General features: G+C 39.5%; 2 protein-coding genes across 3 annotated transcripts in view; one reads left to right on the top strand and one right to left on the bottom strand.

Annotated features, from left to right (window-relative positions):
• Nucleotides 1-494: 494 nt before the first annotated feature.
• LOC106135304 (nucleolar complex protein 3 homolog) lies at nt 495-10,712 on the bottom strand. Its single transcript, XM_060950066.1, has 13 exons — nt 10,556-10,712; nt 10,190-10,473; nt 9,397-9,650; nt 8,658-8,893; nt 8,096-8,261; nt 7,491-7,611; nt 6,290-6,500; nt 5,137-5,325; nt 4,311-4,492; nt 3,651-3,859; nt 2,664-2,842; nt 1,691-1,899; nt 495-731 (listed from the first exon to the last, which is right to left on the bottom strand). Exons 1-13 carry the CDS (start codon nt 10,559-10,561, stop codon nt 521-523), a joined length of 2,457 nt encoding a protein of 818 aa, XP_060806049.1. The 5' UTR covers nt 10,562-10,712; the 3' UTR covers nt 495-520.
• Nucleotides 10,713-11,008: 296 nt separating this feature from the next.
• The window catches only part of LOC106138441 (regulator of G-protein signaling loco), an 86,604-nt gene continuing 82,025 nt past the window's right edge, over nt 11,009-15,587 (top strand). For both annotated transcript variants that reach the window (XM_060949859.1, XM_060949860.1), the window contains exon 1: nt 11,009-11,590. In XM_060949859.1, coding sequence (XP_060805842.1) covers nt 11,191-11,590 — 400 coding nt within the window. In that variant the 5' untranslated portion in view covers nt 11,009-11,190. The remainder of the gene's footprint in view (nt 11,591-15,587) is intronic.

The raw sequence follows: 15,587 nt of genomic DNA on the forward strand, positions 1-15,587 counted from the left end.
TTTACTTATGTAGCGAGCGCGTAAGTAGTTAGGTAGTTATCGCGGCCGCGTTGCTAGGCAACCGAGCCCGGCTGAGCGGTACCTCGTATCCCACGCGTCTCTCTGGACGACTAAGCGTCTCCTCCGTGACTCGCGCGCCAGTCGGCGCCAGTAGAGCCGAGATCGCGTTCGCTGCGCACACGTTTTTGTGTATCCAATCATACGTCCCTTACACTTATTCACTTATCCACCGTCAAATATTTGAAGTTAAACCAAGACCATCAGTTCCGTATATCTTCGACCAGTGTTACGTGTTTTGTGACCAGTTGTGTTTCTCAACAAGCACCTAGGTGAACTACTTTTATGTTCCACGAGTCAGATGTGTGCCATTTCGTGAAATACTTTTTTCAATTTTAAAAATATTACAATTAAAGCTTTGTTTCCTTGTCTGCATCAAAAATTGTTGAGAGTTTGTCTTATTACTTGCCACCATAAAAAAAAATAAAAAAGCTACATAATATTTCTAACATTTTAATTCACTTCATCTTACACATTTACTTATCACTTTAGGTAGATTCAAATCAACATCGCTCTCAACTTTCTCACATAATATCTTCAGTTCTGTCTGAGCCCAGCTGTGAGACTGCGATTTCTTGACTTTAGTTTTTCCTTCTATTTTCTTGGGCGGAGGAACAGCGGGCTTGAACGCCATTTGCGAGCCGTCGTATTGGTCGAACGCTTTCATCGGTGTCCTGTAAACGAAAAGGTCATATTTATTTGGCTTGCCATTCATTTGGATGCCGTAAAAGGTGATTAAGGGATAGGCTTATGAACTTGGGATTCTTTTTTAACCAATAGGCTAGCAACCTGTCACTCATTTAGCCAAACGTGATCTATGTATGTAGTGCGCCGTGTTGTGACTTATCAGTCCTTCCAACACTTGGTTCTGACTACCCCGAGGGATATAAACGTGATTATTTGTATGCATGTGTTTATTACTATGCCGTGTGGTCCTTTTTCTAACCTACTTAAAAAAAAGGAGGTTCTCATTTCAAACGTATTATTGTATTTTTAATGGGACCACTCGCATATCTTTCCCATAGATATCACAAGTGCACATTCATTTAGTGTAACCTTACATGCTAGTCTGGAAACGAAAAAAGACCGTAGTGTGCCTTACTGCTTCTAAAGATTGTAAAATCTCCATTGTAAAAGCAAATCAAAGGAAAGCCTATAAACTTGGGATTCTTTTAGGCGTCTGACTAGCAACCGATCACTATTTGAATTTAGGCCATACAGAACGTGGATTTACGTATTTTTAAGGGAGCTCTTGCCCTGAATTTTTCATATAACTTATCCAATTTAAGTTAAGATCACTTATTTATTACAAGCTTTTACCCGTAGCTTCACTCGCGTGTACAAAATGCAACGAATAAAATGCCACCTAAGAAACGCTTTTAGCGCTGCCTAAGGAAGAGTACAAATTCGCAAATCCTACGGGAACTATTGTATTTACTGGGGTGAAAGTTACCATATGTACTTCTCCAGACTTTTTATTAATTATATATACGTGGTATTTCAAGAAGATTAATTGAGTAGACAATTTGTAAAGAGGTTGCAAACAAACTTACTTTCGCATTTATATCTAATATTAGCTTTTCCCCCCTTGTTTTAGCTTAATCTAGTAGAACAAAAGTAAAAAAAAACTTACATTTTCGTAAACTCTTGCGGTAAACTACCACTATACAGCGCAATAGCCACAGTTCTCACTGCCGGGTGGTGATGTCTCCTGAGAGCGGTGAGCTCGTACAGCGAAGCTCTGTCAGCGCCGCAGTGTTCCGGGGACGCGACCAGCGGGCAGTACCTACCTGACCCGCTTTCCGGGTCGGGTTCAAGAAGGGATGATACCGGCTTGCTTTGCTAGAATGATTACAAAAATGATAGTAGTTTGTAGTCATAGATATCTGAACAATATTATCATACGAATTTCTGAGGTACACAATTTTATCATCGGACCGTAACAGCATCGGTTAATATTCAAACTAATGTACATAATCTCAATTCTATCAGTAAGCCAAACAGCTGAACGTGGCCTATTAGTAATTTTCAAGACTGTTGGCTCTGTCTACCCCGTAAGGGATATAGACGTGATTAAACATATGTATGTAATGTAACTTATAAAATAGTCATTGGTACATGGCCGAGGTGGGATTTGAACCTGTGCCTTTCTGCGCATCACGGACATTAACCGGGCATCTCACCGATTCGACCACCGACCACTCACACACACTCCTCGTATAAGTCGATGATTCAGAAAATAAGTCTACAGTATGTACTAACATTTAAATAAGTTACACCGATGTACCTGAGCAGAAATCAATTTTTGTCATGGCGCGAAAATATCTGCGCCAATCATAGTGCGCCATTTGAAAGCGGGATCAAAACCGTTCGCTATTGGCTAATTGCGTACGCGCCATGTCTGGAGTTCGCAGGAGCGCCACGCCGCGCCGTGGCGATAGTCGGTATTTGTCTTATAACACGACTCCTGTTGTTTTGGGATTAAAAATCCTATGTAGTAGCAATAAGTTCGTTATTTCACTAATGTTTTCATTCGGCGGTCGGTTGTACTATTCTGCGCCGTCGAACAATGCCGATTGTAACTTATAAAAGTGGTAGATCTGTACCTGTATCAAGTGTTGCAACAGCAGCAAGCAAGCCAACGCGCCGTTGGGCTGCAGTTGCGCGGCGAGCTCGGCGAGCCGCTTGGCGAACGCCCGCAGCACGTTGGCGGACACGCGGCGCGCTCGCGAGCATATCTGGCTGATCGCTTCTATTGTCAGCTTGGCGTCCTCGTGGGTCGCTCCTGGAGTTTGTCGATTTTAATTATAACATACATATATATAATAGTCACGTCTATATCCCTTGCGGGGTAGACAGAGCCAGACTTTAGAGGATTGAAATGTATAGCTGTATGATGGAATAAATTTAAATAGCGACAAGTTTCTAGTTAAATTGTAATTTTAAAGATGATGGGCTATATAAATTGGATCAACGTTTACTTATATTTAAAAGGTAAGTGTATAAATTTAAATTGGATATTTAAGTTTTTTTTTTTCAGTCAGTCCAATTATGCAAGCGTTCTCGGAAATCTTTTGATATTTTCTAAACTTGCACATGTCAACATAGACGTAGAAAAAAGGCAGACGGAGCTTTACTTTACGGCAAAATGAAGCACCAATAGTACGCCGGCCCATCGCATATATACACGCCTCACGCACACACTCACCAATAGTGTGATAGCAGGCCGCTATTACGTCAAAGATCCTATCCTCACGAAATTGCAAGTGTTCTGTCACTCACACATATATATACATACATAAAATCACGCCTCTTTTCCGGAGGGGTAGGCAGAGACTACCTCTTTCCACTTGCCACGATCTCAGCATACTTCCTTCGCTTCATCCACATTCATAACTCTTCATGAAAGCTCGGCGGTTTCGGGTACTTTTGATCTGACCCTTTACCAGGACGTCCTTGATTTGATCAAGATACGTCACGTCTGTCACTCACACACGCACGTATAAATAACGATGCTTCACTTTATTTCAAGCCACACCCCGTCCGCCTTTTTTTCTACTGTGAAAAGAACAACAAAAACAAAAATAAGTTACCGGCGTGCACGTCGAGCGCGTTGGCGAACAAGTACGCGTGGAAGTTGGCGGGGTCCACGCTGAGCGCCTCGCCTGCGCCCGCCAGCACGGCCAGCGCGGCGCGCGCGCAGCTCACGCGGCTGCGCGCGCGCACGCGCTCGTCGCGCAGCAGGCCGGACAAGATGGCCACCAGGTCCGAGTAGTATTCCAGGTTGATGACGTGCGTGAACCTTGGAACGTTGGACATGCATACATATAGTATACTATATCTCTCGCGGCCGGCGTAGACAGAGCTAACAATGTTGAAAGACTGATTGGCTACGACCAGCTATTTGGCTTAATGATATAGTTGAGATTAAAATAATATTCAAGTTGGTAGCTCGTCGCTTTAAAGATCTCCAAATTTAAAAGCTTATCACTAGTAGAGTAAGCGGGGCAAGATGCCCATTAGATCAAAGATTTTTTTCTAGGTTCCGTCATCATCCTACAAAAATATAGGTTGATTACGTGGGTGAACCTTTCTAAGTCCCAAAAAGTGCGCACCCTTTCGTATACCCTAATCCTTAAGTCACCAAGATATATCGCGCACCCTTCTTATACCCCTAACCCTTAAGTCACCAAGATATATCGCGCACCCTTCTTATACCTCTAACCCTTAAGTCACCAAGATAAATATCTTACTTTGTAATCCCTTGTAACGCGGCGTCCAACAGATTCGATTTAGGCGCGCTCTTCAGCAACCTGAAGTAGATGTGGAACACTGTCTTGGTCACCTCCGTCAGCTGTTTCCTGCGCGCGAGCTCACTCTCTTGCGCTTCCGTCTCGATCAACTCCCTCTCCACTTCTTTCAGCTTCTTCATGCGCTGAAAGACATGGAAAAACAGTTTGAAATAGATAGACATAAGGTTTATTCGATAGCGCTACACAAAATAAATAATATTATAACACAATTTATAATTTCTTACCGACATGATATAACAACATATAAATTGATAATGAGATAACCATTCTCAAGTTTTAAGCAATATTGTTAATTTGTTTTTTATTTTAAGACTGAAACTGACTGACATTTGCTAACGAACAAAGGCATAAAACTCTGTTAAGTCCATAAATATAACGTCATTGCGTCGTTACGTTCTTTAAGAATGAGCTAAATTACATACATAAACTCTCATGTTAACGCGACCTAAAATAAAAAAAAAATAAAGGTTTTCTTAATCATGGTTAAAGTTTCATATATTTTCTTTTCAATTATTTACAAAAAAATGTGTCAATTTCTGTCTGTATGTTTGTACTAGCATCACAAGAAAACTTTTGCCCCGATATATATGCGGTTTTTTTCGTCCGTGTTACTTACTGACTTAGTCCAACTTAAAAATTGGTAAAACAAAATTTCTCCCCCCACTTTTCTAAGGGGGCTACAGGAGATAGTTGTATTGAAATTGTCAGTGAACAAAGTCTAACTAGCTAGCTAGCTATCTAACGAAGCTAGTAAATAAACAAACACCTTCTTCTCTTTCTTAGACAAGTTGACAATCCGCTTCTTCTTCTTCTCCTCCTGTCTCTTCTTGTGCTGTATTTCTGCCTGCTCGTCCATGTCTATGTCGCTTATTTTCAGCGACAGAAGGCAGTCTAAAGCCGATGGCTTCAAGCGGTCACCACGACGTTTGACTAGCTGATTGATCAGGCGCACGATCTGAAACAAACATATAAAGTAAATAGTTTTTTTTTTAATGTCTGAACAAAGTGATTACTATGCCGCACGATCTGAAATATACATACATACATACATATACATATGGTCACGTCTATATCCCTTGCGGGGTAGACAGAGCCAACAGTCTTGAAAAGACTGATAGGCCACACTCAGCTATTTGACTTAATGATAGAATTGAGATTCAAATAGTGACAGGTTGCTTGCCCATCGCCTAAAAAAAGAATCCCAAGTATGTAAGCCTATCCCTTAGTCGCCTTTTACGACATCCATGGGAAAGAGATGGAGTGGTCCTATTCTTTTTTGTACTGGTGCCGGGAACCACACGGCACATCTGAAATATAAAAAGTAAATATATGTATAAACTGAAAAAGTGGTAACTATGCCGTCACAATTATATATTTACCAACTCGTTTTCGCTCGCAACTCCACTCGCGTGGAAAATATAGAGCAAAGTTGAAAGATGGAGGTCAGAAGCTAGAAAAGACTTATTTAACTAAAGTTATCGTTCAGCCATACAGCCTAACATGGTCTTACAGGCTTTTCAAAACTTTTGGCTCTGTATACCCCGTAAGCGATAAAGACGTGAACACATGTAGGGTGATGTTAAGTTAAGTAATGAAGGACGCTCTTGCCTTTTTTTTAGTAGTCACATCTATATCCCTTGCGGGGTAGACAGAGCCAGTAGTTTTGAAAGACTGATTAGGCGACGTTCATCTGTTAAGCTTAATGATAGAATTGAGATTTAAATAGTGACAGGTTGCTAGACCATCGCCTGAATGAAGAATCCCAAGTTTATAAGCCTATCCCTTAGTCGCCATTTACAACATCCATGGATAAGTCATGGAGTAGTCCTATTTATTTTTCTATTCGATCCCGGCAACCACATGTCATTTCATCATCACATAGGTAAAAAAAATTATAAAAGCGACTATTCCTTACTCACCGCTAAAGTGATATCTCCCTTAGTATCCTCTACGAACACCTTGCCGCACGCATCGGTGACTATTTCCGAAGCGCTCGTCTCACAATCCAAGTAGGGTATGACACTCTGAGCTATATTCGTGGCGTAGTTGAAGTTTGGTTTTGACACTAGGAGGTCACACATGCAGCGGAGAGATATGTGTGCTATACTGCTCGTCGACTCGTCCAGTTTTCTGTGAAACAAATACATATAGTCACGTCCATATCCCTCGCGGGGTAGACGGAGCCGACAGTCTTCTGTCGTCTGTGAAACAAAATATGAAATAATTTCCAATTGATATTTATCGACAATAATCTTTCCAATACATATTTATCGACAGAATAATGACATAGTTTATTCTCAAAATGGTATCACTTGTAATGTGCCGGTACAGAAGTACAATTTTTGTATAGTGTGGTTCCCGAAACACATACAAAAAAGAAAAGGACCACTCCATCTCTTTCCCATGGATGTCGTAAAAGGCGACTAAGGGATAGGCTTATAAACTTGGGATTCTTCTTTTAGGCGATGGACTAGCAACCCGTCACTATTTGAATCTCAATTCTATCATTGAGCCAAACAGCTGAACGTGGCCTATCAGTCTTTTCAAGACTGTTGGCTCTGTTTACCCTGTAAGGGATATAGACGTGACCATATGTAAGTATGTATGTATACATACATACATAAAATCACGCCTCTTACCCGGAGAGGTACCTAGGCAATGACTACCTCTTCCACTTGCCACGATCTCTGCACACTTCCTAGGTAACAGAGTTAAATATATCTTAAAACTACTTTTGACCGATAAATGCTACTATACACTGGACGAGTTTTTAAACGATGGAAATATTGACATTAGAATTATTATTATATAAATCATTTTATCAATTCAATATATCTTATAAATTATATTTATTTTAAATTGCTTATTAGTTTTAGGTAGACAGAGCCAACAGTCTTGAAAAGACTGAATGGCCACGTTCAGCTATTTGGCTTAATGACAGAATTGAGATTCAAATAGTGACAGGTTGCTAGCCCATCGCCTAAAAAAGAATCCCAAGTTTGTAAGCCTATTCCTTAGTCGCCTTTAACGACATCCATGGGAAAGAGATGGAGTTGTCCTATTCTTTTTTGTATTGGTGCCGGGAACCACACGGCACTATGTATGTATGTATGTATGTACCTAGTGTCTCCCTTCTTTCGTCTCAGCACGGTGGCCGCTTTCTCCAGCCGCTGGAGGTATCGCTTGTAGAATTCCAACAACTCCTTCTCGTACTTGTACAGCGCTAACGTGTCCTTTTTCACTGGAATAAAGATGATAAAAATATAAATTTAGATTTAGTTTTATTAAGCAACTTTAATTGGTGGTCAATGAGAATTAAATAACATTCCACCCTAAAAGCGTGCGCGTCCATACAATAAAAAGCGAAACAGACATATGTCTTATCAATTTTATCATTCATCATATAATCACGTCCCTTTCGGGGGTAGACAGAGCCAACAATCTTGAAGAGACTGATTGGCCACGTTCAGCTGTTTGGTTTTATAATAGAATTGAGATTCAAATAGTGACAGGTTGCTAGCCAATCGCCTAAAATAAGAATTCCAAGATTACAAGCCTGTTCCTTAGTCGCCTCCTACGACATCCATGGGAAATGAGATGGAGCGGTTCTATTCTTTTTTATATTGGTGCCGGGAACCACACGGCACTCAATTCAATTTTATCAACATTAGAAAAAGAGATTTATAGGAGAGAATAAGAGAAAAGATGTAAAGGGTTACACTCACACTTGACATTGGAGTAGTCCTGATGCCTGATCATGTAGTCAGGCAGGATGTCCCGGAACACCTCGCAAGCCGATATGCTCGCCAGCTTGCGCACTGAAGGTAAGTTCAGCTGTCCATCTTTCAAACGTTCTTCCATTAGGTACAGAATTGGGTATAGGTTCTTGAGCTGAAACAAAGAATTTTGATGTTACTCTCAATTTCAAGTTGATGTAGATTTATTTTCAAAATAGGATACAAGGTGTTGTTTATTGACGTCCACATAACTTAAGTATAATTATATTTACTACCGCTTCCAAAGAAAAGAAAGTACATGAACCTTTAATATTTGTATGCTTTAAACAGCAAGACATAGCGAACTGTACTCGTATTATTATTCAACAACTGTATCTTTGTACCTATGTTTGACAAATAAATTGATTGATTGATTGATATGAGTAGTGTAGGAGAAGTGGCGGAACTAACTACACTGCAGCGTTTCAACCAGCTTCCAAAGGCCTTTAACTTGGGATTCTCTTTTTAAACGACGAGCTAACAATTTTAATTACAATCACACTTTACCAACCTTCTTCTCCGGCTGCTCCAACAGAGATGAGCACAGAGCTCCGATCCTCAGCTTATCATGCTGCAGCTTGTCCCTCCTCGCGGCTAGCAGCTGCACTGCAGTCACCACTTCAGCGTCTCCGTCCTGCGTTGATTCTGCTGTACCCTCCATGCCGGAGTCCGAGTCTGATCCATTGGAGTCTGGTGATTGTTTTGGTTGTTTCGCTGGTGGCTCATCTTCAGCCTCTGATTCAGTGTCTGTGAATATAAACAACAAAAAAGGTTCCCTATTTTGTAAATTCTTAAAATTTTATTGACAAAGCCAGAACTGTGGAATCACAGATTCAACCTTTCCTGGACCATGACGTGAACCCTGGGTATTTATCAGAGATCAAGTCATGTTTTATGATTGGCCATTTTGGTAACCTCTCTTATAGAAAAATTATTATGGCATAACTATAGATTTGAGATATCAAAATAGTACAATTTCACGTGTGGTTCCCGGCACGAACAGAAAAAAGAATAGGACCACTCCATCTCTTTCTCATGGATGTCGTAAAAGGCGACTAAGGGGTAGGCTTATAAACTTGGGATTCTTCTTTTAGGCGATGGGCTAGCAACCTGTCACTATTTGAATCTCAATTCCATCTTAAAGCCAAACAGCTGAACGTGGCCTATTAGTCTTTACAAGACTGTTGGCTCTGTCTACCCCGCAAGGGATATAGACGTGATTATATGTATGTATGTATGTACAATTTCACCTTCCACTTCTTCAGTCCTTTCCATCACACCTTCCTTTGTTTTGATAGGAAGGAGAGGTCGCAGCTTTTTCACTGGTCTTTCAGCTAACTCCTTCTCATATTTATCTTCCAATTCACTCCCCGAATCCTCGACATCGGACTCCTCATCAGAGTCCTGGTGTGTGTCGGACTCTGTTTCAGCGCCACTGTCACTGCTAGCTAACTTGGCCGGCTTTGGCATTTTACCCTTGTCTTCTCTCTTCCTTTTTCTTGATCTGATAAAAGTTATTTAAAGTATTTAATTATTTAAATACATAGATTTAATTTTAGTTTGTCATCACCTTTTCCTTTTTTTATAAGTAAGTAGTTTTAGTTTTAATTTGAATTCAATTATCAATTTAAAGTTAATAAATTTGTTTCTTTAACTCAAACTTTTACTAACTTGATTCTTCCTTGTTCTTAAAATTAAGAGTAACTCTTGTCGGTGGAGTTAAGTGGAGCCTCCTTCCTCAATACTATCACCAGTTTAAAGAACATAGTATAGTGGTTTTCCCATTTGCCTTCCATACACCTTAACTTATTGATACTTTAACTATTTTAAATCCTTGACTAACTCAAATCTTCACATCCTATCACTGCTGGGAGGGTAAGTTTTTGAATGGACTAAGCAACTTCTGGATCATGGACACATTAGCACTATGCCTGATGCAGGTTTCCTAGCAATGATATCCAAAACTAGAATGTAATAAATTCAAACTAGTAAGGCTTAACAAGAAACAAGATACTCTTAAAAACAGAAAGTGCAAAGTCTTACTTATTTTTCTGGTCTTGCTCTGGAACATTGGACAGCAACTGAGGTTGCGTTGCTATCCTATTCATTATGTACTTCTGTTCCTCTTCATCCAACATGTCTGCCCATTCATCTCCGGATGCGGAATCACTCTCACTACTGTATTCCACCTGATGTTGCTGTGCTGGCTGCTTCTGCTTCTGGACCTTAGTTCTGTGCCTCTGGAGCCTCAACTTTCCCTGCTTCTTCATTTTATTGGTCGTCTGGTTGTTCCTCTTTACTTTGCTGATTTTAGCTTTGCCTTTTTTCTGTTATTCAATGAGTTTTTGGGTTAGTTAAGTAAAATTTTAAGGTTACAAAGTACAACAATATTTTAAGTAAAATACTTACAGCCATTTTAATTTAATTTTGTTATTACAGTAAATTAAAAAAAGATGTTTATAATTGAATACGATAAAATGTATCAATAAATTAAACTTGGATAGTAATACAAAAGTTCACAAAACATGCTTCTGTTTTCAAAGGTATAAATCTCAGTATGTATGGGATAATCAGATAATGGGATTGTCAGTTTTTGACATTGACTTTGATATTTAGAAATGTTTATATCAATTCTTGATAAATTTTTGAATGAAACCATAATGTCGCGTTCGAGAAAAAGATTAATTTTTTTAAATATGCTTTATAGTTTCGAAGGCTTTTTTATCTATTTTAGAAAATTATTCTAACAGGAATAAAATGAAGTACAATTTTTAAGCTACACTTTTATCATTAAAGTACTGGAAGTGAATTAGTCAATTATGAATGTAGCCAAACTTTTAAGTAAACGTCAGTTGTAGGAGACCTCGAAACTTTCTTTCTTGTTTTTCTAGTTTTCTAAGTTAAAATTTCACCTAATTACGTCCGTCTAAGTGTCTGATCAGTTTTATCTATTAGTGAATGCCTGGGCAAACATCCACCATGACCTCTGTCAACTTTTCTGTGAAATAACGGTTAAAAAGTTTATTGTTATCTTCGAGATTGTGATGGTGCCTCAACAGCAAAGGAGGAGGCGAAGACGAGCAGCGCTCCCTCGTACAGCTGAGCGTCGTTTGGTGGTGGCCCGCGGGGCTATTGGATTTGGGTTTACGATAGCGGGTCAGCGTCCTTGTGTAGTTTCGGCGGTAACTTCAGGAGGGCCAGCGGATAGGGCTGGTTTGAGGGCTGGGGACGCGTTACTGGCTGTTGATGGAGCTAATGTAGCTAGGGCTCCGCATGCGTCGGTGGCGCGGCTCGTTGCGGCCGCTCCAGGGGCTATATCGTTGAGTGTAGCACCTAGAGAGTCGCCTCCGACCGATACAGAGGACACAGAGCCTGATGAGAGAGCAAGAACAAGAAGACGGCACCCTCCACCGCGGCGCAGACCACAGATGATGCATCATCCAGGTTTGTTGACACAAAATTAAAAAATCATAAAAGTAAAATATGGCATGTTTGGCTCATTCATTGTGAATTTGCTACAATCTGACAATCTTCAGTAAACAACAAAATTTCTGTTTGAGAAATATGACATACATACATAAAATCACGCCTCTTTCCCGGAGGGGTAGGCAGAGACTACCTCTTTCCACTTGCCACGATCTCTGCATACTTCTTTCGCTTCGTCCACATTCATAACTCTCTTCATACAAGCTCGGCGGTTTCGGGTACTTTTGACCTGACCCTTTACCAGGACGTCCTTAATTTGATCAAGATACGTTCGTCTAGGTCTTCCCACTCCGACCTTTCCCTCCACACTCTCCTTGTATATCTGCTTAGTCAACCTGCTTTCATTCATCCTCTCCACATGACCGAACCATCTTAACATACCCTTTTCTATTCCTGTAACTACATCTTCTTTCACATCACAACATTCCCTTATCACGCTGTTCCTTATCCTGTCACTCAATTTCACACCCATCATACTCCTTAACGCTCTCATTTCCACTGCATTTATTCTGCTTTCATGCTTCTTTTGCCATACCCAACTTTCACTCCCATACATTAATGTCGGGACCAACACGCCCCTGTGCACAGCCAGTCGAGCCTTTTTGGATAGTTTCTGACTGCTCATAAAGGCATGCAAAGCTCCATTCACCATGTTCCCCGCGTTCACTCTCCTTTCAATATCACTATCATACTTGCCATCTGATGTAAACTTTGATCCTAGATATACAAACTCTTTCACTTGCTCCACTTTTTCTCCTCCAATCAAAATATTACATGCTGTCATTTCTTTCTCCATTTCAAAAACCAGTGTTTTAGTTTTACTTACGTTCACTTTCATTCCTTTCTCTTTTAAAGCTTCATGCATACAGTTTACCATCTCCTGTAGCTCCTCCGCTGATGACGCCAGTATAACCTGATCGTCGGCATAGAGCAGACATTTGACGAGTAACTCATTCATCCTTAATCCACTTTTAGACTCTTTCAAATCTGTCAAGCAGCTATCCATAAATAGGTTGAACAGCCACGGTGACGCAACACATCCTTGCCTAACGCCTTTCTCAATCTTAAACCACTCAGTGTGCGCTCCGTTTATCCTGACACAAGCACTCGAATCCTCATATAAGGATTTCAGTGCTCGTATTAAGAGACTGCTCACCCCATGCATAGAAAGTGCTGACCACAATTCATTCCTCTCAACTCTGTCATAGGCCTTTTCCAGATCTACGAATGTGCAATAGACTTTTTGACTCTTGGCCAAAAACTTTTCGGCTATGCACCGCAAGGAAAAGACCTGATCAGTACATCCCATTCCCTTTCGAAATCCCGCTTGAGCATCCCATATTTTGTCATCAGTTTCATTCCTGACTCTATTAATCAATACCTTAGCATACAATTTGCCGACGACGCTAAGCAGGCTTATACCACGATAATTTTTGCAGTCCAGCTGTGACCCTTTTCCTTTGTAAAGTGGCACGATAACAGCCTTACACCAATCTTTTGGTACTCGGCCGCTTCTCCAACACAAATTGAAAAGGCAGTACAACTGACTAGCTACTACGCCTTTTCCTGCTTTAAGCATCTCGACCGACACTCTATCACACCCAGCAGCCTTTCCCGCTTTCATACTCTTAAGTGCTTCCACAATTTCGAACATTTCAATTTCGCCTTCCATCTCATTCTCTTTTTCTTCGCTATAGCAGAAATCTTTCTTATTTCCTTCCTTTTTTTCAAATAAACTTTCAAAATAGTCCTTCCATATCTTTAGTACACATTCTTCTCCTTTCACAACGCTACCATCCTGGCATCTGATCCTAGTCAGCTCTCTGGTTATAGTATTTCCTCGGGCTGACCTTACGGATTTCCAGAATACTTTCAGATTTGACTGAAAGTCTTCTGATAGCCTTTTATCAAAATCCTCTTTATACTCTTCTTTCTTTCTAATCACAGCTTTCTTAACCAAATCTTTCATTTTCTTATATTCCTTACGTGCTTCATTCACATCTTCATCTATAACCTCTTGCATTCTTAAGTTAGCTTTTGCTGCTAACAAATCCAGCCATGCTTTCTTCTTTAATCGCACAAGTTCTTGCACATCTTTACTCATCCACGCATTTTTGTGAAGAAATATGACATTTGTATTGAATTTTAAAATGACTGGTATTATCATGTTGAGAGGTGTAGGCAGTTTAAAATGTGTGATACCAGGATACCAGTGTCTCTTAAACATTTTTAGGTCCAACAAATTTATTTTTTGGTTATTTAAATTTTATCACAAATGTTTCTGCTCTCCCAAATATCTACCTATAGATTATTTGATTTTTATTATAATTATTAACATTAATAAACAAACTATATATTTATTTATTTCCTATTTACAGATGGACCTTTAAAATTGGTATGTTTACAAAGTAACTTGATGTTCTGCACTTACGTTTATGTGGTACTAATGAACTGTTTGTTTGGCACCTATTTGCACTAACAATATACTTGTTTTTGTTCTACATTTGTGTTTTGTTCGTTTATGTATGCACAATAACATTTTGCAATTGTGTTCTGTGGTTCCTAGCACTTTAATAAAATAGAACAATCTCTATCCTATGGATCTCAAAGCCACTTTAGAAATAGGCACATTTATCTAGTGCTTCTTCAACCATGATCCAATATAGGTTAGGTTCCCCTGCAAAACCTGCGAAGCGGAAAAAAGTGTAGGTCAGGTGGTAGTCTCTTAGTGTATAGGTACTCTACTTACCTTATGCAGGCAAATAGTAAAATAGCTCACGCCAATTCCATTAAAATCTCACTAACCATCTTGAGATCAGCATGGACAAACATCTAATAATGTGGGCCTATTGGAAGAAATTTCTTTAGTAATAAGTAGTGCCCTTGTACTACATTTTTACTAAACCTATGTTCTAGTTATAATTTTTTCTTTGATGTACATAAATAAATAGAGTATGGCAGCTACTTCACCTGTATAAAACGAAACATCCTGTCAATTTGCATTAATGTAGGCATTTCTGGAATTATAGCACCTTAGACCACTTGGAACCTTAATACCAAATTTCAAGTCTCAAGATCTAGTGGTATGATCACAGTGCCCACTAGATCTTGAGACTTGAAATGTCATTCAGTCAGCGTCATCTATACTAATATTATAAAGCTAAAGAGTTTGTTTGTTTGAACGCGCTAATCTCAGGAACTACTGGAGCGAATAGAAAAAATATTTGTGTCGAATAGACCATTTATCGAGGCTGGCTATATAACATCATGCTGCAACTATAAGGAGTAAAGAAATAATGAAAAATGTGAAAAAAATGGGGAAAATTATTCATCCTAGAGGGCTTCAATGATGCCCAAAATAACTATTCCACGCGGAAGAAGTCGCGGGCACAGCTAGTTTTATTAATATAATTATTCAAAATTAGATAGTTATAATTGTATTGACATTATTGTTTTGATTGATCCACAATCCTACTAATATTATAAATTCGAAAGTTTGTGAGTATATCAGGATGTCAGTATGGATGTTTGTTACTCTTTCACGCAAAAACTACTGAACCGATTACGATGAAATTTGGTATGTAGGTAGCTGAAGACCCAGAATAACACATAGGCTACTTTTTATCCCGGAGTTCCCGCGGGATTGATTGTTACTTTACGATAGGGTTTTAAAGCGGACGAAGTCGTGGGCGCTTCTAGTGATTACATAATATTAAACACTTTAATTATCTCATGATATCACAGCAATTAGTGCGCTAATTATAATCAATTACACAGTTTGTAAACACATGTGAAGTCAGTAGACATTATTATCATAATTATGAATGGCATGCATTATCTTCGTATTGATTGACTATTGTTGCTTTTTAATTGATACAGTGTTCAATATATACGAAATGTTTAAATTTAATTGCATTGTTGGAATATGTGCCGTGTGGTTCCCGGCACCAATAAA

The sequence above is a fragment of the Amyelois transitella genome, chromosome 20 (genome assembly GCF_032362555.1).
Source record: "Amyelois transitella isolate CPQ chromosome 20, ilAmyTran1.1, whole genome shotgun sequence".
Lineage (NCBI taxonomy): Eukaryota > Metazoa > Arthropoda > Insecta > Lepidoptera > Pyralidae > Amyelois > Amyelois transitella.